At 43.8% G+C, this 20,539-nt stretch overlaps 1 protein-coding gene across 3 annotated transcripts in view; it reads left to right on the top strand.

The window, feature by feature from the left end:
• LOC117411388 (sorting nexin-9-like) overlaps positions 1 to 20,539 on the top strand; it is a 227,263-nt gene that overhangs the window by 126,063 nt on the left and 80,661 nt on the right. For all 3 annotated transcript variants that reach the window (XM_059025354.1, XM_034921779.2, XM_034921780.2), the window contains 2 exons: positions 11,123 to 11,252; positions 11,734 to 11,818. In XM_059025354.1, the coding sequence (XP_058881337.1) occupies positions 11,123 to 11,252; positions 11,734 to 11,818 (215 nt within the window). The remainder of the gene's footprint in view (positions 1 to 11,122; positions 11,253 to 11,733; positions 11,819 to 20,539) is intronic.

Genomic DNA, 20,539 nt, shown 5'->3' with positions numbered 1-20,539 from the left:
ATTTTTTTTTTTCTGGAAAAAAAAATATATATAGAAAAATATATGGGCTTCAGTGAGTTACAGGAAAATAATTCCATCTAGGGTTTATGTGACGTCATAAACTACGAGACCGTTAGGTCGAGTAATTTATAAACTGTCACAGAATGTCAAGTTCGTGTGCATTTCGCTGTCAATGTTTATGAATGGGTTTCTAATCCACTCGTTTTTGGAGTCGGAGTCACTGTGTTACATTTCTAATAAGTGATGCTGAAGATTACCTAGCTTCAAACTTTTGTTCGACAACACCTCATAGCATACAACACACAGCGGTCAGGGCTCCTCTTCGCTACTTGTCCAAGTAAACCCCATTTCCAAGTATGTATCGCTGTACTTCCACATTTTGCGTTTAGTCTGTCTCTGTTGCAGGGTTTCACTTGATACTCCATGTGGAAGGGTGTGGGTATTCACTGACACAGGAGACAGAAGTTGTAGTTGAAACACCGCACAGGTGCTCAGGTTTATTTTGTTTAATCTTATGATTTGTACTGATTTCTTTTAGCCCGCAGAGGGCACTGATGTCCGTGGTCTGGCTACCAACTATGGTATCCAGAACCTACGGGAATACCACGTCAGGGTACACAATACAGTTCAGGTGCACTCGCAGGTGCTCAAAAATAATGAAAACGAAAAGGCAAAAAGAAAAAGGGAAAATAAAACACAGCAATCAACTACAAAATAAATGTGCTGCACTTTGCAGCGTGATTATCCCCAGTCGCCGCTACCCATATGACCCGGGCCTCCGTCCTACACGGTTGTTTCCTCAGCTGACTTAAAACAATATCGGGGTCTGCCCAAGGATTCCCCCTTTCTCTCTATTTCCTTAAATTATTTTCTTTATGTTCCTTGTGGAAGTTTTTCTCCCGTCCGTCAGCTGGTCTTGCTGAGCAGCGTGACCGCTTGCTCGTTGTACAGGTCTAAAGGGGCAGATCTGAGGAAACAACAAAGTATTAATTTATAGGACCAGCAATCCCCCCAAGACCCGCCTCCCAGCCCCTCAGAGAGGGGGAAAGCTCACACACCCTCTTCCCCACCTCTCTGTGTCACTGCCATGACTGGCAGGCAGATCGCATGGGACTGCCGCCCTCTTCCTGCAGCATCGTACATACGTCAGACGGCCAGTCCAGGTCTCCCCCTGTTACACTCCACCAGTGATGATGCGTGACATTTGTGTTGACACGTGAGGCACAAATCACAAAATAGGTATTACCGCCCACCCACCCAATGGCTAGTGTACTAAAAGTACATTTATTTTGTTCAGCTGATTTCATATGTGCATTTTAATGAATTCAAATAATAGACTGCAGTCACTATGTAAAATAAACCCCCATCAATTAAAAAAAAAAAAACGATTAGCACTGTAAACAGCACACAACTTACAGAATTCCGGATACAAGTTTTTATAATCAATTGGCAAATCAGCATCTTAACACCACTTATTATTTAGTTAAGTCATTACGGCAGCTTGTCAGCTTGTCATGTTGTGGCAAGAAATGTACAGTTTTACGTCCATTATAAGATATGTAACTGTTGTAACTGTTTATTTTGTCCCTGTAAACGATCCGTACCTTGAGTAGCGCCACCCCCAAGCCTTTGTTATAATACCTCATCAGCGTAGACCCGGTAGATTGAAAAATGGCGCTGATACATGGTGACTGTACTAACATAGTTGAGAGTTGTTTGTTCTAATAAAATACTTGAAAGATTCACCCTTTGTTTCCTTCCCAAGTTACCACAGTAACCTTGCCTTATTAAGTTGAAAGAAGGAAATAAGGCCTGCCATTTTATGAACTCCTTGCCACATTCGTTTACGGTCTTTCGTCAAAATCTCCAGTGCTGGTGTTATTCTGCCGTCCTTAACAACTGAACGCCTCTCTTCTTGGGATCTTACTGTAAAACTTATTTTCCTCAGGTCGCATATAATATCAGATTCAACTAAAGCTATTATTGAAAAAATTTAAGTCGCACAAATTCTAACTTCTCCAAATCAAGCAGGTGCCTCACCAAGCTTTGGTTACCATAGCAATGTCTTCAGAAAGGTTTGTGCCTCACGCAGCAGTGCGGCAGCACTACATTGTTCCAGCTTTCTGGCATTGTGCTTTCGCTACTGGCGAAATCGACTTCTGTGGATTTACATTTCTTTAATATATATAGTGCCTTGCAAAAATATTTCCCAACATAAAACCAATGTCACCTTACAATAATTGATTTTGAGTTTCAGTGTTTTAAAATAAAATATCAAACAGAACGAAATTTCAATGTACCATTTGTAACTCAGTAATATGAGAGAATTGGTCAGGGGTCTGAATACTTTTGCAAGGCACTGTATATATATTTTCTTTTATATATATGCTTAACTGTGCTTAAATGTGTTTTATATTTCTCAATTAAATACAAGTAATATGCAAAATGTTTTTTTTAGCCTTTGGGAATTCTTGGTGAGGCCATGTCTTACCTCGGCTGACAAGCTGCCTCTGTACTCCACTGCCACTTGCTTAATTTTCACACGCTTTCGTCCTCAAAGACCCTGTTTTTATGCAGCGATCCATTGCTGACATTCTGCCGAAGATGATTTGCGTTGTGAAATTGGGGACTTGCCGGTGCGAGGAGGCTATTTTTATTTTGTTTTCCCGCGGACCCCCTCTGATGGGAACCACTGTTCTAGAAGAATATGCAATTTTGACATCACTACTGCAGTATTATGCCTTTTTTTTCGAATGGCTCAGGATGCAAATATAGCCATCCATGTATTTTATATATGTATATATATATATATATATATATATATATATATTCTATGACAAAGTGGGGAATTGCTTTGCCACTTTCAGGACCTTTATCACTGTCTTCTAGTGTCAAGTAAGTACTCCACACAACAATAGTTGACTTAAAACAGGGTGCTTCTTGTATATTTATTTTCATTAGCGTCTCTTCACAGAGGGTTGTCCAACACACACAAAATAAACAAACAAACTAAACTTTTGACAGCTCTAACTAATCGGACAGCCAAGCCGTTTACCGATTTTAAACACTTATTCACAATAATAGTAATACCAGCCACAATGCTGGATTACCTTGACGGTTGCTGCCGGGTCTATCATCAGGACAAAGCCTCATCACAGACAACCAACACCCTCTATTAGCCTGTTTAAATACCTGTATTAATTAAGCTCAGGTGAATGCCTATCGGGCCCCAATGCCTACAGGGACACGTAGTCCCATCTTCCCTTTTTAAAACCTAGGACTACATTTTCCTTTGTCACCAACTATATAGGCTGCACTTTATTCTCAGACCTATAATTCTCCACTCTACACCCTTTTCCCACACTTTGTCACATGCTGGTATATACAGTCGCAGACAAAGGTATTTGGGTAGTTAAAAAAAAGAAAAAACACAGTGATTTCTATATTTTTAAATGGTTCTATTGAAAGATATAAATTAAAGTAGAGATTCAGCTTTATAATAAAACAACAAATGATTACATAGCATGCATAAAATGAAAAATAACATGCAGAAACTAATTTCATACAAGATACTTGGGCATTCGTTGCTAATTATTGACAGTTATCATGATTGAAAACCAACACCTGATAATTATAGAATAAAAATTTGTGATTTAAAAAAGCAACAAAAAAGGTTAAAACTAAAGAGTACAGCAACAATCTCAAAATGGCAGTAATACAGCTAAATGAAAAAGGAGAAACTACCAGAAAAAATAGCAGAAATACTTGGTTTATATTATTGACACAGGAGAACAGGAACTACTGCAACTAGCTTGGTCCTGGTCACTGCCCTACTCGCGACTCAGTCCTGCAGTTGTTTTAGGGGCCCAGCAGACCCGCTGTCTCCTTCGGGGAACCTCATTTAGGTCAGCCAGAGACGGGGCAACGATTGTGGTTAGTGGGGGAGAATTCAGCCCCATGATGGGGCTGCCTGGATAACGGGGACCAGCCTCCGAAGACAGCTGGCCCATAGAATGTCGGTCCTGGCTGGGGGAATATGGATTCCTCGTAGCCTCGCTAGAGCCCCCTTTTCCGCCTCCGTCCTTGGTGTTATCCTACCTGACCCAAGGGGGCCTTCAGCAGGGCTCCCTCCGCCTCCCACCAGGGGGCCTTGAATGGCCTTCTCCTGTCTCCACTGGGGCCCTGTTCTCCTCTGGGTTACTGTCTGGTCTGACAGACTCCCTGGACAGTAGGGTGCCAATCTGTCCCGGTGCAGGATGACACGTCGTCCCCGGTACCGAAGCTGGACTTGGTAGACCACCTCGGAGAACTTTGCTGTCACCCGACAGGGCCCCACCCAGTGGCTATCCAGCTTCAAGCTCCTCCCCTTCTTTTGCCGAGGTCAGTGCCCCCACACCTGCTCCCTGGGTTGGAACTCCCGCCCCCAGCAACGCACGTTGTAGGCTCGCTTCTGCCTTGCCCCAGCCCCACTCAGATGGGTCCTGGCGAACTGATGAGCAGCATCCAGCCAGTCTTGGAGCTGCTGTACATATTCTGGTCCTGCAGTTGCTGGTGGGTCCCTTTCGGGTGGCCAGCCAAACACAAGGTCAACGGAGGTGCGCAGCTCCCTCCCGAACAGTAGTAGTACTGGGGTACACCCAGTCGACTCCTGCACAGCTGTCCGGTATGCCAGGACAGCCAAGGGTAGATGCAGGTCCCAGTCCCGTTGGTCTTGGCTGGTCCACAGGGCCAGTTGGACGGCTAGTGTCCAGTTAAAACGCTCGACCATGCTATCGCTCTGGGGGTGTAGGGGGGTGGTCCGGGTCTTCTGTATGCCCAGCCACCAGCATAGCTCAGCAAACACCCACAACTCGAAATTTCGCCCCTGGTCACTATGGAGTTCTTGTGGCACCCCTAAATGGCAGAACATGCCCTCCAATAATGCATCTGCGACGATGGTTGCACTCTGGTCCGGTAGGGCATAGGCTTCCGGCCACTTCATAAAATAATCCATAGCGACCAGGACAAATCTGTTCCCTGCAGTGGACCTTGGGAACAGCCCCAGGACATTGATCGCCACCCTTTCCATTGGTGCCCCCACCTGGTTGCACTGAAGCGGGGCTCTCGACTGTCCCTGCAGACCCTTCCTGGCCGTGCAGGCATCGCACTGGTGGATGTGAGTCTCCGCATCCCGCCGACACCTGCCCCAGTAACAGAAAGTTTGCAGCCACTGGATGGTCTTGGTTATCCCGAAGTGGCCCGCATCTGAGCTCCCATGCAAGAGCCGAAGCACTCTCTCCTGCAGGGTGGCTGGCACGACCCATTGCCAGCGATCAGCTTGGGTAGAGGGGTGGCGCCACACCTGGTACAGGTGAATGGTCGCCCGTACAGGTATGGCCGGAAGTGGTGGACGGCCAGTACGGCGGCTAGCAACTCGCGGCAGGTCAAGCAGTAGTTCCACTCAGTCTGGCTAAGGGCCCTGCTGAAGTATGCGACAACGTTCTTGCCCCCTTGAGACAGAACGGCCCCTTTTACCTACATCGCTGGCATCAGTGTCCACAGTGAACAGAAGGGTAGGTTCTGGATAAGCCAACACGGGTCAGAGCCAGGGCAGTCTTCAGTCGGCCAAAGGCCTCATCACAGTGTTCTGTCCACTGGAACCGCCTCCCCTTTTCCGTTAATTGATGGAGCGGCCAGGCTATATCTGCAAACCCCTGGATGAACTGGCTGTAATAGGAAGCCAACACCAGGAATCCCCTCACCTGCCGCACGAGGTTGGGGTGGGCCAGTTCTGAACGGCCTCCACCTTGGCTGGGTGGGTGGCTATCCCTTCAAAGCCCACCACGTGGCCGAGGAACTTCACCTCCCGTCGCATCAAATGGCACTTCAGATGCAGCTTCAGGCCAGCAGCCCAAACCCAGGCGAGTACCTCCAGCAGGTTCTCCAGAGCCTCTTAGAAGGTGGTGGCATGGACCAGCAAGATGTCCAAGTACACAAAACAGGCCGAGCGCGGTACACCAATCAGTACCCGCTCCATGAGTCGCTTGAAGGTACGAAAGGCATGACCTGGAATTGCCACAGTCCGTTTCCGGTGGTGAATGCAGTCTTCGGTCGGGCGTCAGGAGCAAGTTCTACCTGCCAGTAGCCGCTCCGTAGGTTGAGGGAGCTGAACCACCGCAACCCGGCGATCTCGTCCAACGCTTCGTTGATTCAAGAGAGGAGGTATGCGTCCTTCCGGGTGACCGTGTTGAGCTGACAGTAGTCCACACAGAACTGCAAGCTGCCGTCCTTCTTCTCATTGAGGACCACCGGAGCGGCCCAAGGGCTGTCAGAAGGTTTGATCACTCCATCAGCTGCCATCTCCTGTATAATGGCCTCTGCCGGCCCTCTCTTGGCCAGGGGCAGTCGGTGGGCACGCTCACGGTTGAGTCGGGAGTTCCCGGTGTCAATCAGGATAGTCATGAAACAGGGCCTCCAGCTGTTGGTGCTGGACGGGGGTGAGCCCCTCCCTGCTATGCTGGCTCAGCTCCCGCATGGCCTCCTCCTTGGGTGGGAGGTGCCCTTCCCAAACCCCCCCTCCTCTTCCAGGCCCTCATCCACACTTGGTACTGGGGCGGCGGAGGGCTGGGACCGGGTAGCTGGCAGCCTGGTCTGTTGGCTGGCAGGTGTCTGGGCTGACTGGCAGGCAGCTCTATTTTGGTCTCATCAGACCATAGAATCTTCTTCCACTTGGTCTCAGAGTCTCCCACATGCCTTCTGGCAAACTCTAGCCAAGATTTGATGTGAATACTTTTGAGAGCCACTGTATACTGGTCTCGGTCATGGTCTCGGCCTCAACATATCCGGTTTCGGTCTTGGTCTTGGAATTCTGGTGTTGACTACATCACTGCCCCCTGCCTTGCCGCGCCCCGCCTCTGCTGTTATGCTGTATCTGCCTGCGTTCTGAGAAATATAATGGCTTTTGTTACTTTTTGAAAACGAATGAATATCCAAACGAATATTACAGTAGTAATATATATATATATATATCCAATACAGGACATTTGTAGATTCATTATTTATTTATACCTCTGCATTTATACCTCTGAATATTCAAATATTCTGTCCTACACTCTCTTGAACATTTTGCGAATTTTGTGAGTTAAAAAGAACTGAACTGCTTCACAGTGGGTTTGGTTAACTTCATATTTTTTTCATAACATTTTTTGTATGGCATGGACTACAGGAGGATTGCTAAAGCCGAGGGGACACTAGTCTACATGTTGCTAGAAAAATTTAGAAAGGGATACTTTTTTGGTAGAAAGTGATGTGCAAGCTACAAGTTATAGGCAACTTTGTTGCAAGCAACTGCATCAAAGGACTGTTGATTTTGTAGAAGCAACATTATGTCATAGAATAAATCAGCCACTGAAAGTGATGTAAAAATTCATGTGACTAAAACATGGCAGACAAAATGGCAGACAATTAATGCAGAGCCGGTGGGATATTGTGAGGGAGATTCTCCTTATCGATTTTTTTCAGGGTAATTTTTTATTTTTTTTATAGGTGGTATAGGCAAGTAAATAATTGTTAATCGGTCCATTCCTGGTAGCTAATGACCAATTTGTCAGTAATGCCATCGAGATGTTGTGGAGCGGCATTAAAGTCGACAAAATTATTAATATTATATTACTTGAAAAAAATGATTTACTATAATGTACCATTTCAAACATAATGTTGTGTTGGCATTATAGTCTAATTTTAGAAATTACAAAAAAAAGCCAGTTTGGTACTGATGTTCATGTTAAACTGCAATGGTATGTTAACGGTGTCTACCCTTTCAATTTGAAAATGACCGCCAAATTGAATACTTTTGGGATATGCCTGCTTGTCAGGTATTCGCTGAGCATTTTATATCAAAACTGCCGATAGGCCCTTCCGCGGAGTGACGTCCTCGGTCCCGCCTCACCGAGGTAATAAATAGTCACTGAGCGTCTCTTTTACCTTTCACAGACAGGTAGGTAAAGTGGTGAGTATTACTTTAACCCTTTTTTCCAGTTGCGATTGACACTTTAGAGCTCCTTCTTTGAGTTTTTGTGAGTTCCCTTGCAATTAATTGCTGGAAGTAGGCTTGCCACTTCCCAGGAATCAGAAACTCTGCAACTGAAGGCTGAGCTAAAGAATACGCAACTGCGTTTCGTTAAAAAAAAAAAAAAAAACTTTCTTCATCAGCCTACATCGCTCAGCGATTGTAGCCTGCTTCCTAACCTCTGCAGCTTGCTGCACGTACCGTCTGTTTTTCCCTCTGCTCTTTGCAGGTGTAAAAAAAAAAAAAAAAAATTAGAGACGGGAGACACGACTCTCCAGCGAGTCCAGCCTCGCTCTGCAGCCGCTGTTGACTCAAGGGCTCTGGACGACCTCAGTACACCCACTCGGTTTGTGCAGCCTAGCGCCCCTACAGGCCACCGATTACTATTGTTTTGACTGTTTTAGTAAAAAAAACACAACACTCCAGCTTTCTGTCGAGTGTCTCTTTCTACTGCATTGCAGATTTAAAAATAAATAACACGCGCTTCCTGCATTAGGCCTTGGCCTTACTGTTGAGCAGACCGTGCGCATCAACACTCACCCATAAGGTATTTTGGAGTTTAAAAAAAAATGGGGGAACAGGTGTGTTTTCTTTTTCTTTCTTCTGTCTCTCTCCTTTCTCCAGGTTTGTGACTACACTACCCCGCTGCAAGCTACGCACTGCACCGGTTGAGGGCTCCACGCGGTCCAGATGCCATCTTGGGTGCACCTGTCCACTGCAAACTTTGCACTGCACTGGTTGTGTTACTGCACTGCAACCGTCTGCAGGCTACACTCCACACCATGCGCTGTTCCTGGTTGTGTGACTGCAAGCAGCCCAGACACAGACACACAGCCCAGTACCTTGGTGCTTTGCCCTCGGTATTTGGTGCTCGGTCCTTCACACCCTAGTGTCTAGACCTCGACGTCCGCAGTACCCTTGGGTCCTCGGTGCCTCAGAGCCTCGATAGCCTTGGCACCTCGGTGCTTCGGCATCCTCGGCGCCTCAAGAGCTACACGCTTCGACGCCTCGATGCCTTTCGAGCCCCGCGCTTTGGCGCCTCAGCACGGGGAAGGGGGAGGTGATGGCGTCTGGCAGTTACCACGGTAACCCAGACAATCCCTATGGCACCACGGGGTGAGGCACCTGAGGCACTGCCTCCAGGCCTCCGCGGCAAAGGAGCCAGCAACAAGCACGGGGGAACGCTGGACTTGAGGCCCCAGCGCATCAGCGCCCAGGGAGACAGTTCCACCAGAACCGCCCCAGGCAGCCTCCGCCCCAGCCTCAGCAGCCCAAGCAGAGGTCCTGAAGGCTTGCGGCCTCAGACCCACTCATACGCACAACACCATCTGCACTACTGGCGCAACTACACCTCAGACTCTTGGGTGCTCACCACCGTACACACAGGCTACGCACTGCAATTCCTCTCAGGACCTCCTCCCTTTCGAGGGATCACGGTCACATCCGTGAACGACCCTCTCCAGGTCTTGGCCCTCAAACAAGAGGTAGAAACACTAACAACGTGGTTGCGTACGTGAACCACCAGGGAGGGCTTCATTACACCGCTTAGCCTTTTGGCTACTGATCTGGGCACAGAGGCACCTACTGTCCCTCCGGGCTGTACATCTCCCAGGAGTGGTAAACTGGGTGGCAGACCGCCTCTCTAGGGAGGTTCCTCACCCGTCAGAATGGCGACTGCACCCTCAGGTGGTGCAGCGCATTTGGGAATGCTTTGGGGAAGCCCAGGTCGACCTCTTTGCCACGGAAGAGACGACCCATTGCCTCCTGTGGTTCTCCCTCAGCAGCTGCAGAGGCCCACTAGGCGTCGATGCCCTAGCGCACGAATGGCCCACAGTGCTTTTATACGCTTTCCCATCTATACCGCTGCTCCCTGCCTTCCTCGAGAAGGTCAGGAGAGAGGAAGCGACTGTTCTCCTCAGCCCCTGAATGGGATCGTCTGTCCACCCTAGGGCTCTCAAACGCAGTAATTAGTACACTGCAGAACGCTAGGGCTTCTTCCACAAGAGCGGAAATATTTCCAAAACTGGTGCATGGACAGAGGCCATGATCCCATGTATTGCCCTAGCAGTTATTTTAGTTTCTGCAAGATCTACTAGAGGCGGGTAAATCCCCCTCTACATTGAAAGTGTACCTAGCAGCCATATCTGCATGCCACGTTCCCATTGATTCCGTATCCCTGGGCGCTCATATTCTGGAGACCCATTTTCTAAAGGGTGCTCGGCAGTTGCGACCTATAAAGGACATCCTCCCCGAATGTAGTCTAGATGTGGTGCTAGAGGCTCTCACGAAGGCCCCGTTTGAGCCCGTAGATACCATAGAGCTGAAATTTCTCTCTATGAAAACAGACTTTCTGTTAGCTATCGCCTCCGCTAAGTGAGTCAGTGAGCTACAGGCACTGTTCATGCACAGTTCCTGTATGCGCGTTTGGGACGATGGAAACAGTATCGTTGAGCACGAATCCTGCTTTCCTCCCTAAGGTGATTACAGCTTTTCACTTGAATCAATCAGTGGAACTAGAGGCTTTCCATCCCCCTCCCTTTGCGAAGGAGTCGGATAGGAGATTAAATTCCCTCTGCCCAGTTTGGGCATTGAGATGCTCTGTGAATAGAACGAGAGCGCTGAGTCAGTCTGACCAGCTCTTCGTTTGTCATGGTGAACGAACCCGAGGTCAAACCCTCTCTAAGCAGCGAGGCTGCACGCTCACACCACCAACACTAGATGGCGGTAGCAAGATGTACCTCAGATGCTGTCTGCTCATTCTCCCTCATGTCCCATTGGCTTAATGTAAGATGCATTGTGTTGCACTGTTTGTATGGCATGGACTACAGGATGATTGCTAATGTAGGATGCATTGTTTGTGTGGCATGGACTACAGGATGATTGCTAATGTAAGATGCATTGTGTTGCACTGTTTGTATGGCATGGACTACAGGATCATTGCTAATGTAAGATACATTGTCTTGCATTGTTTTAGAGTAGTGCACTCTATAAATAAATACATGTCAATAAATTCATTATAGTGATTGCAGTGGTGTACTTTTGTGCGTTTCACATGTGGTTCTGTGTGTTTGACAGGCACTGCAGATGATGAGTGGGATGATGAGTGGGATGATCTCAAGTCTTCAGGAGGATACCCTGAGTCAGGGTCTGGAGAAGGAGGAGGTATAAATCGGAGCGGGTCCACAATGAAAATGGCGCTCAACAAGTAAGTAACAACTTTGCATGGCCCCAGTTTTTCTATTGTGTATTGTCATTGCTTTTGTCCCATTGACCGGCATTTTAGCCTCCTCCTTCAGTCTGCTGCAAGTTCAATAACGGCCAATTGAATGTCATATTTAAATGCTGTCAATTGGCATATAATGTGCAATAACTGCAGACAATTGCTTGGGAGGCTGATGACTTAATTACCTCTGGAATTAACCTTTTAAATACTTAACTGTCTACTACAACACAGTAATATATACATTAACAAGGACATTCTTACTCCTTCTGTGCTCTGAGCAGGGGTTTACACCCAGTCACAATGGAATTCTGAATTAACATACTGTTTTGTTTCTTAATTTGAAAGTTTTTCCGTGTTCATAACACAACCTTGATTATCTGAACCTCAATAATAACGTGACATTTCATGGAGGGTGTCAATTCTGGTTGGATTGTAATATATATTTTTTTTATCTAATTAATAGGTTTCCTGGATTTTCCAAATCAGGACCGGAACTGTATCTTTTATCAAAGCAGCCAGTAAAAACTAAAGAAAAGATAACTATCTATGTAAGTTAGCAGTCATTAAGACACCATCATATATTTATAAGTTCCCTTTAGTAGAAAATGTTATTCCATTACTGATTGGGATGTACCTCTGAGTAGCCCGATTTACCTGACCACAAATGTCAAAGCTGCTCAAAGAGCCCCCGTTGCATCAGGCATAGAGTCCCAGCCCCTTAGGGAGTAATTTTCTCTTTCAGCCTTGTCTGAAAAAGAGCTGCACTGACCATCGCGGTTTTGTGAGATAAGTCGAATTGTTTCTACATCTCTCCCTCTTCCTTCAGGGAAAAATATTCACGCCTCTAGTATATATCATACTTTTGCGTGTTTTCTGCACGTTTAGTCCTCGTTTCTGGTTACTTTCCACTGTGGCCTTGTGCACTGCTGGAAGCTGGCAGGTTTCCCCGCTCTTTCCTAGGGATCCAGTTCCCCCCTCTGGGCTAACTCAGCACTCTTCTGCTCCTTGCTGCTGCGTTCCACCGGGAGTCTTTTCTTTTACTAAAAAACAAAAAAAAGAGCAAGCGAGACAGTAATATTTGTATTACTAGCATTAGGAAAGCATTTAGGAAAGCATTTTGCTTTTCCTTCGTTCTCCTCTCTAGGGAGATTGTTCCAGTGCGGATGTGGCGTATCTCTGTTGCTAAGCTACAAAGCCTGTGCTCAGACAGCCTTCAGTCGCAGCTGCCTGACTGATCAGCCAGCTTCTCTGCACTTCAGGACGAGGCACTTGTTAGTCTAAAGGCTGTTTACAGCTACACTGTGAGGCTGTGTTGACTGGAGTCAACTACAGCCAGGGAGAACATCTCCCCAGTGTCTCATGCTGGTATAGTGAGCAGCTGCTTCAGCATCATTTTAGCGCAGGCTGCTAGCAGGAGCTAGTCAACTGGCTGATCTTGGCTCTGCATCAAACCGCTGGTGTAAGCCATGCATTTTTGCCAAGTGGCCTCTGCAGAACATTCACTTTTCTGAGCATCAGCACCTGCTTCCATGGCATGGTACCAAGCCAGTACCAATTGGCTCTGAGCCCCTCGGTCGGCCTCTAGTCCGTGTTGAGCACCAAGCACTCCTTTTGTGCCGACATAGCCTGGCTATTTACCATTGGTACCGAGACTTTCACTGATCGGCCACAGAACCTATTCCCAGCCTTGTACCGGTCGGCTCTGTACCGGGTTTCGAGACTCAAGCCTTTGAACCCTGTCTCACATATTCACGCTTACGTCATGAAATCTAGATTCTATGCTAAAGGTAGCATTAAAAGTAACATTAACCCTTTGCAGTCCATTTATTAAGTGCGCATCAGGTCCAATTTATTTTCACACGCGCAGTTAATTTTAGACGCGCTGTTTAAAGGTATTTTTTTCCACAGTCAAACGGGTTTAAAAGGCCCTGCATATCAACAAAGCACTCACTAGGCATCTCCAGCCCCGCCCCACCTTTTCGTTCGCTATCGCTTTCACATATGCTAAGAAATAATAATAATAATAATAATAATAATAATAATAATAATAATAATAATAATAATAATAATAATAGTCGTACATACCGATCAATCATCTCCTGATCACTCGTTTTATCACCAGACTTCTCAATAATGCAATCCAAGTCATTATTTTATTACTATAACATCTCAAAAAAGCTCTGCAAATGTCTGTGACAGTCTGTGCGCTGATACAGTAACAGCTAGCTTGTTTCCTTATGACCGCCCATATGGGATGCCAGGGGCAAGTATGACTAATCATGAGATACGCCTTTTTTTATTTTTATTTTTTTATCGGCTTGTTTCGGCTCCTGTCGCTCCCACTCGGCCATTGAATGGTTTTCTCGGCTTTTTCCAGAGAAAAAACGTCTAGAAACCCGTTTTTTGTGTTCTTTTGATGATGTCGGACAGGGTCCGACAATGGACCGGATAGGAATAATTGCAATGTCGGACCAGGTCCGACATAGGACCACAAAGGGTTAACATATGTTGTACGCATTTTTTTATCTAACTCCAGTCTGTCAGTCACTGTAGTAAGGACTTTCTAATGGCTACTGTGTCACATGACATTTTGTAGCCAGTAGAGGATGTGCGACGACATGTATTGTCTGCCTATTGATGTTACTGTGAGCGGGTCGAGTCAACTGTATGTCAGGCAAACAGAAATTTGTCACTTTAAAATATAATACTATATTCAACCCTGAATGGTCATCTTCGGCACCAGAATGGCGATGCATACGCCAAGATAAAAATGAACAGTATAAGTTTTTCTGTGATACATGCAACAAGTCAGTAAGATGTGCCCATCAAGGATGAAATAATGTGGAGAGAGACGTTGACAGCAACGAACACATGGAAAAAAATACACTCTTTCACCTAAGGTAGAATCTGTGATTTGTGGTCCATTTTCCCTTGGGATGGATAGAACTAATGACTTGGGTAAAAAAAAAAAATCCAATAACTCTTTTTGATACAGAACGGAACAACAAGGTATCAGTTGAGTTTTTAAACATGTGCACCACCAGCGCAGGAGATGCAAATACGCTTCTATCTAAACTCAGTGATTTATTGAGAGACCACGCTGTACCCTGGAGTAATTGTATTTCTTTTGCAATGGACAAGACATTGGTAATTATGGGGAAACACAATTTTGTAAAAAGCAGAACCTTACAAGTCAAGTCCTGCAAAAGAAAAAATGAGCTGGCCAGTCACTGTGAGTTCTGCAACATAGAATATAGGGCTATGCTGAAGCACATTTCATCCCTGTGGTTAAGACAGCAATTGAACGCATCCTTAAACAGTTGCATTAAGAAGCTGTTTTGCATCTGTGTAAGAAACCCCGAACCCTCGTTTCGAATGAATGTCTAGGAAATTCCTTGTCTTGCTGTTCTTTACTGAACTCATATATTTTTGCAACGCGAAGATCCCTGCATCCATGTCATGCACACTCAGTTGACAACAATGCTGAGAAAACATATGCAGAAGTTTATTAAGCCATTGTAATTGTAGAATAATCACGCTATACTGGATGTAGACTGCAGCAAGGTGAAGCCAGCGAGTCAGGTTTTTGTTGGGTTTACGACATAATGCAAAGCGAGAAATCTATTGCACAGCGGCAACATAAGTGAAGAGGAAGTAAACAAATTTTACTCAGCTGTCATTGCTTTTTACCAAACAGTAGTTGAATACCTGAAAACATGGCTCCCTTTAAATGATGAGGTGTTAGTACATGCTCGGTTTGTTGATTCTGATCGCCGCGCACTTGAAGTTTTGAGTCTATTCAATATTTGTTTATATCCTTTCGGTGTGACGATGGGTCCTATAACCTGTACACATTTTTAAATATGGTGCGGTACTCTCTGCAGTAAAAATATGCTGTTCAAATGAGTGTGCACACCAACAGTAAGCAGAGCAAATAAATACAAAAATGTGCCCCCCTGCCAAAGTTTGTCCCCCTATACAAGTATATGAACAAACTTTATTAATACGCGTCAAAACAACACAACACAACCAGCATTATCGGTGTGTCTTACAGTTAAAATGTATTCAACTTAGGTTCGGGTTTTTCAATATAATATTACAAATAATAACTGGGTTACGTGTAAATACGTAAACATACACACACACACACATCTATGGTTTAATTATGATTATATATATTTTGGCAAGGCATATCCCTGCCTGAAGAAAATGTGTTGGTAGTTGGCAGGGATAGGGTTAATTTCTGTCCCTGCCAGATAAATGTAATTAGTTTGAATTAGTATCACCTGCCTGTAATTTAGCAAGCTGGCATTTAAACAGGGTGAAATGTTTGATCGGGGCAGCTTGCAGTCTGTGTGAGGAGAGAGGCTGTCACGGTAAAGAAACCTGTGTGGTTTTGTAAAGGTAGTGTGGATGGAAACATTTGTGTGTGTGTGTGTGTGTGTGCGTGCGTGCGTGCGTGTGTGTGTTTGAAGAATTGTTTTAATCGGTAAAAGGCTTAGCTGTTCAAATTGAGTTAGGAAATTGGCAAGTGCTGTATTAATTGCAATATCATATCATTTTAATAAGCTAATAAACAATATGGGGAATAATGAATTCCGTGTTTGAATTTTAAAATGGCGATATATAAATCTGGTGATACGGAGCAGTATGTTTATTTTCTAACTCAGCACAAGTGGAATTCCAAATAAGTAATTTTTGGTAGGAATAAACATATAAAACGCATTCATGTCTTTACAAAATCAGAATATTCTTTTAAAAACTGTAAACAGGAACATGTTATCATTTGTCTTGTTGTCAACAAACATTTTGTTATTTATTAAACTTCGCTAAACACTGGGGAAACTAATAAACAAATTCTTACCAACCACGATACTCAAAGTTCATACGAAATATTAAATCTAGTATTTAAAAGCGTATGTCCTTCAACAAACTGAATACACTGGACAATTTACAAGTACCATATTAACTTACATCTATTGTTAAACTTCTTCAAAATCAGATGACAAAAATGACCACATTGTCAGGTTACTGGTAATATTTTTACAAAGTTATGTCAATAAAGATCTGCATTTAACGACTGAGATTCAGATCAGGACAATTACATTTTACACTACGTTCTGAATAAAAAAACAATTCGTAGACCTACCGCATTTGATCTTATCAGATAAGAAAAAGACAGTGGTGCTTGTACTGTAAATTGTGAGAAAAAAACAAGCAAAGCAGATAAATAAATTGTTTATAACATTAGTTATTTTCTTATTTTAAATAAACATGTAAGAACCTGTGTTACAACGCAAGATTGGCTGGCAAGACCTATGGTCAATGGAACAGAGCAGGATCAGTTTCCTCATCAGGTCAACATATGATGTTCTCCCATCGCCACAGAACCTAAACCTCTGGGTAGGAGAGGATCCCTCATGTCCTTTGTGTTCATCACCTGCAACATTAAGGCACATTTTGACAGGATGTAAGGTGGCTCTTAGCCAAGGACGGTTTACTTGGCGCCATGACCAGGTGCTGCGATGTTTGGCCTTAGCATTGGAAGACAAGCGTAACATGACCAATAAGTTGTCACCTGTTCCATCAAAACATTACACACAAAAGACAACATTCCTCCGCCCAGGAGAGCAACCGGCAGAAAAGGTGTTAAAACCAATCCTCGCCCAGGACAACTGGAAGCTGCTAGAGACTGGAAAATGCTGGCAGATGTTGGTCAACGGCTTATTTTTCCACCTGAGATTGCCACCACTAACCTTCGACCAGATATTGTCTTGTTCACCTGGTAGAGTTAACAGTGCCATGGGAAGATGCTGTAGATGAGGCGTATGAGAGGAAGAAACTGCGGTATGCTCAACTAGCCACTGAAGCAGAACAGCTAGGATGGAGAGTTCGGGTTTACCCAGTGGAAGTGGGTTGTCGAGGATTTGTGGCACACTCTAAAACCCGGTTTCTCAGAGACGTCGGATTCAGTGGCCAAGAGTTGCGTCGCACAGTGAAGAACTTATCTGAAGCAGCAGAGAGGAGCAGCAACTGGCTGTGGTTGAGACGGAAAGATTCTGGCTGGGGATCTCAAGCACAATAGTAAGAAAGAAACACTGATGTACAGGTAAGTAAGCTGGGCTGAGTTGAGTGGGGGACGGAGGAGGGTGATGCTGGGACGCCAGAATCACCGGCGAGCCCTCTTGAGGTGTCGTGGGCTAGTCGACGAAACACTGAGGATGGAAGGTGCCCACTTGAAAACCCCAGAGATGTACCCTACTTAGCTCAATCCAGACGGTTGTCATGCTGATGCGCTGGGGAGGCCGCACTGTGGTTGATCCCCGGAGCCAGCATCGCAGCCGTTGTGTGTGCTGATGCGCCAGGGAGGCAAAATAAGCTGATCCCTGGAGCCAGCATTACACTTCAGCCATTAACACCAGACAGAAGGATATCTACATCATCATATGGAAGGAAACGTAAATGGATGGAGACACCTATGGATCACATTAGTTTACTGTAAAGCTACGTCTTAGTTGGTGCTTATCTTGGCGAGAGCCGAGTTCAAATCAGCATGAAGTTTTAACATCTTCTCTCGTGTAATAGAAATCTTATTTTAAATAAACATGTAGCACTTATTTATGCTTTTTAAATATATATTTAAGTTTTAAATGTGGGTACTGCTTTGTGGCTGTTTTACCCTTTCCTGCATAAATAAAATGACCATATACAGGCATGAATATGACCACTTTGTGTTTTAGGGCTTGTAGTTTGGCAACCTTAAATCAGAAATTATTTCCACATATATCTACAGAAAGGCCTTAACCCTTTAAGGACCGCGATCGTGTTAACACGATCATACTGAAGTGGGCTTCTAGGACCGAAAATCGTGTAAAAAAAAAAAAAAGCACTTAGTTTTGATGACTTACAGGGCCACCGTTTTCATGTTCACTGAGAGGGGAATTTAGTGTCTAAGGGCAGAGATAGTTTACAGCAGACCGGCAGAGACAGAAACAGAACATCACAGGAACCTGTTTAGAGCGAATAAAAAAAGGGAAACACTGTAATTCTGATTTATTTTGCTTATAATTATATTGGAACATTTATTCTGTGTCATATGTTTTTACAACATTTATAAATATCAAGAAACAAGTGGATATAAGCAAATACTGTTTCATGAACTAAATGTATCAGGTATGTTTTTTTGTGATAATTGCTGATAATAATGGAATGAATAACTTATTTTTTTATAAATATTTATTTTAAGGAAATAAATCAAGAGCAGTGTCCATTATTGCTTACAAAGACCCTGTGAATAAACGTGTATTATGTCATTGCAATCACTCAATCAAACTTTTATAGGACGAGAGTCAAATGCAGCCAAAAAATGCCTGGTCCTGGGGGACCATCCCACTGAAAAATGTTTGGTCCTGAAAGGGTTAAGAAGCTGTTTCCAATGATACCATGTCTTTTTTGTTGTGGAATGTATTTAATTTTTTTGTGTAAGCTGTGCCACATGACCAAATTAAAAAAATTGGGACGTTACAGTTGCGAAATGTTATGAGGATTTCAAATGAAAAAAAAAAAATAACATTTCTAGCTTTGAGGAGCTACGAGATTTTGTCCGGGCCATGGTCAAAATGCCTGAAAACGACGGTGTTTTCAGCGCTGTGAGCTATCTTATCAAAGTAGTCCAGACTAAGCAAAATATTACAAAGTACATTGCCAAATGTTATGTAAAACCGTGTAACCTTGAAATGTGTGAATAAATACAAGTGAAAAAAATGCATGTAAGTTGTTTTTATTAAAAAGAATATACAAATTACAAGTGCATCAAAAAACACATTTTCCACAAAGTTTAATTCTCAGAGAAATTATTTATTTTATGTACATTATAAAATAAACAACAATAAAACAGCACAACATTAATAAATGCAAAAAAAACTTACATTTGACAATTTACTACCTGTCAAAAATGAACTGTGAAGCTAATTAACAGTGTAACTAAACATTTGTGAATTTATAGCAACAACTATTTTATATAGCACCTTACCATACTGTAGGAAGTATTAAGTACATTTGCAATACTCAATCAAGAGTAACTCGCTGATATGTAATTATTACTTCCAACCAAGCTTAAGATCCAGAAAATGAAACACAGTTGAACAATACTGATGCAGCACTGTTACATAGTCTATGCATTTTATCAAAGCGAGTGAAGTAATACAGTACAAAAGTAAGAAATAATTTGTCAAAGTAGTCAGTACATTAAGTTTAGCATTAGAAAACATTCAATTAACATTTCAGCTTAAATGTAACCTGTCAATCATAAGTAGAAGCAAGCATTCATCAATCATCTATGTTTGTCTTCACTATCATGAATCTAGTGTGTATGTAGGGTAACTGTTTGAATATATGAGTCAGGAAAAATATCAAAATACAAACTCAGTAACTTCTAGTTAATAGGATATTACAAAATCGTAATCAGTTCTTTATCAATCTGTTTTAATTATATATCCCTTGATTATAATCCATGGCATCTAAATTTAACACCCATTATATTTGTTTTTATTCATTCTATATTTACTCTAGCACCAATTACTCAATTAAGTAAATTGTTTCCATCAAATATGACACTGGCCCCTGGTTATACAGTGCAGCGACTTATGATCTGACACTGGCCCCTGGTTTATTATTATTTTTATTATTATTTATTTCTTAGCAGACGCCCTTATCCAGGGCGACTTACAATTGTTACAAGATATCACATTATACATTATTTCACATTATACAGATATCACATTATTTTTACATACAATTACCCATTTATACAGTTGGGTTTTTACTGGAGCAATCTAGGTAAAGTACCTTGCTCAAGGGTACAACAGCAGTGTCCCCCACTGGGGACTGAACCCACAACCCTCCGGTCAGGAGTCCAGAGCCCTAACCACTACTCCACACTGCTGCCCAAGTGCAGTGCAGCGACTTATGGCAACACCCTGTTATACTTTATAACTCTCACTCTTTCTGCTTATACATTTATTACATTCCCACATGTCAAATCTCTTTAGTTGAACTGGCAATACTCCATTGTTGTCAGTTGTCGTCTGTGATTCCAGTTTTGTCAGAGGCCGACTTGCTGTAAAATTGTCTGTGCTCTTGGTTAGGCAACCCAATCTTGCTCAGTAGCCCATTGGAAATCTCTTGCTATAAATTTGACCAGCGTCAGCAGACCAAATCATTTAATTAATTTATTGGTTCAATGTTCGTTGCCTTTCCTCTTTCTTTGA

Source organism: Acipenser ruthenus, chromosome 6, assembly GCF_902713425.1.
Source record: "Acipenser ruthenus chromosome 6, fAciRut3.2 maternal haplotype, whole genome shotgun sequence".
Taxonomy (NCBI): Eukaryota; Metazoa; Chordata; class Actinopteri; order Acipenseriformes; family Acipenseridae; genus Acipenser; species Acipenser ruthenus.
The sequence above is the reverse complement of the archived record's forward strand: the minus strand, read 5'-3'. Positions and strand labels throughout refer to the sequence as shown.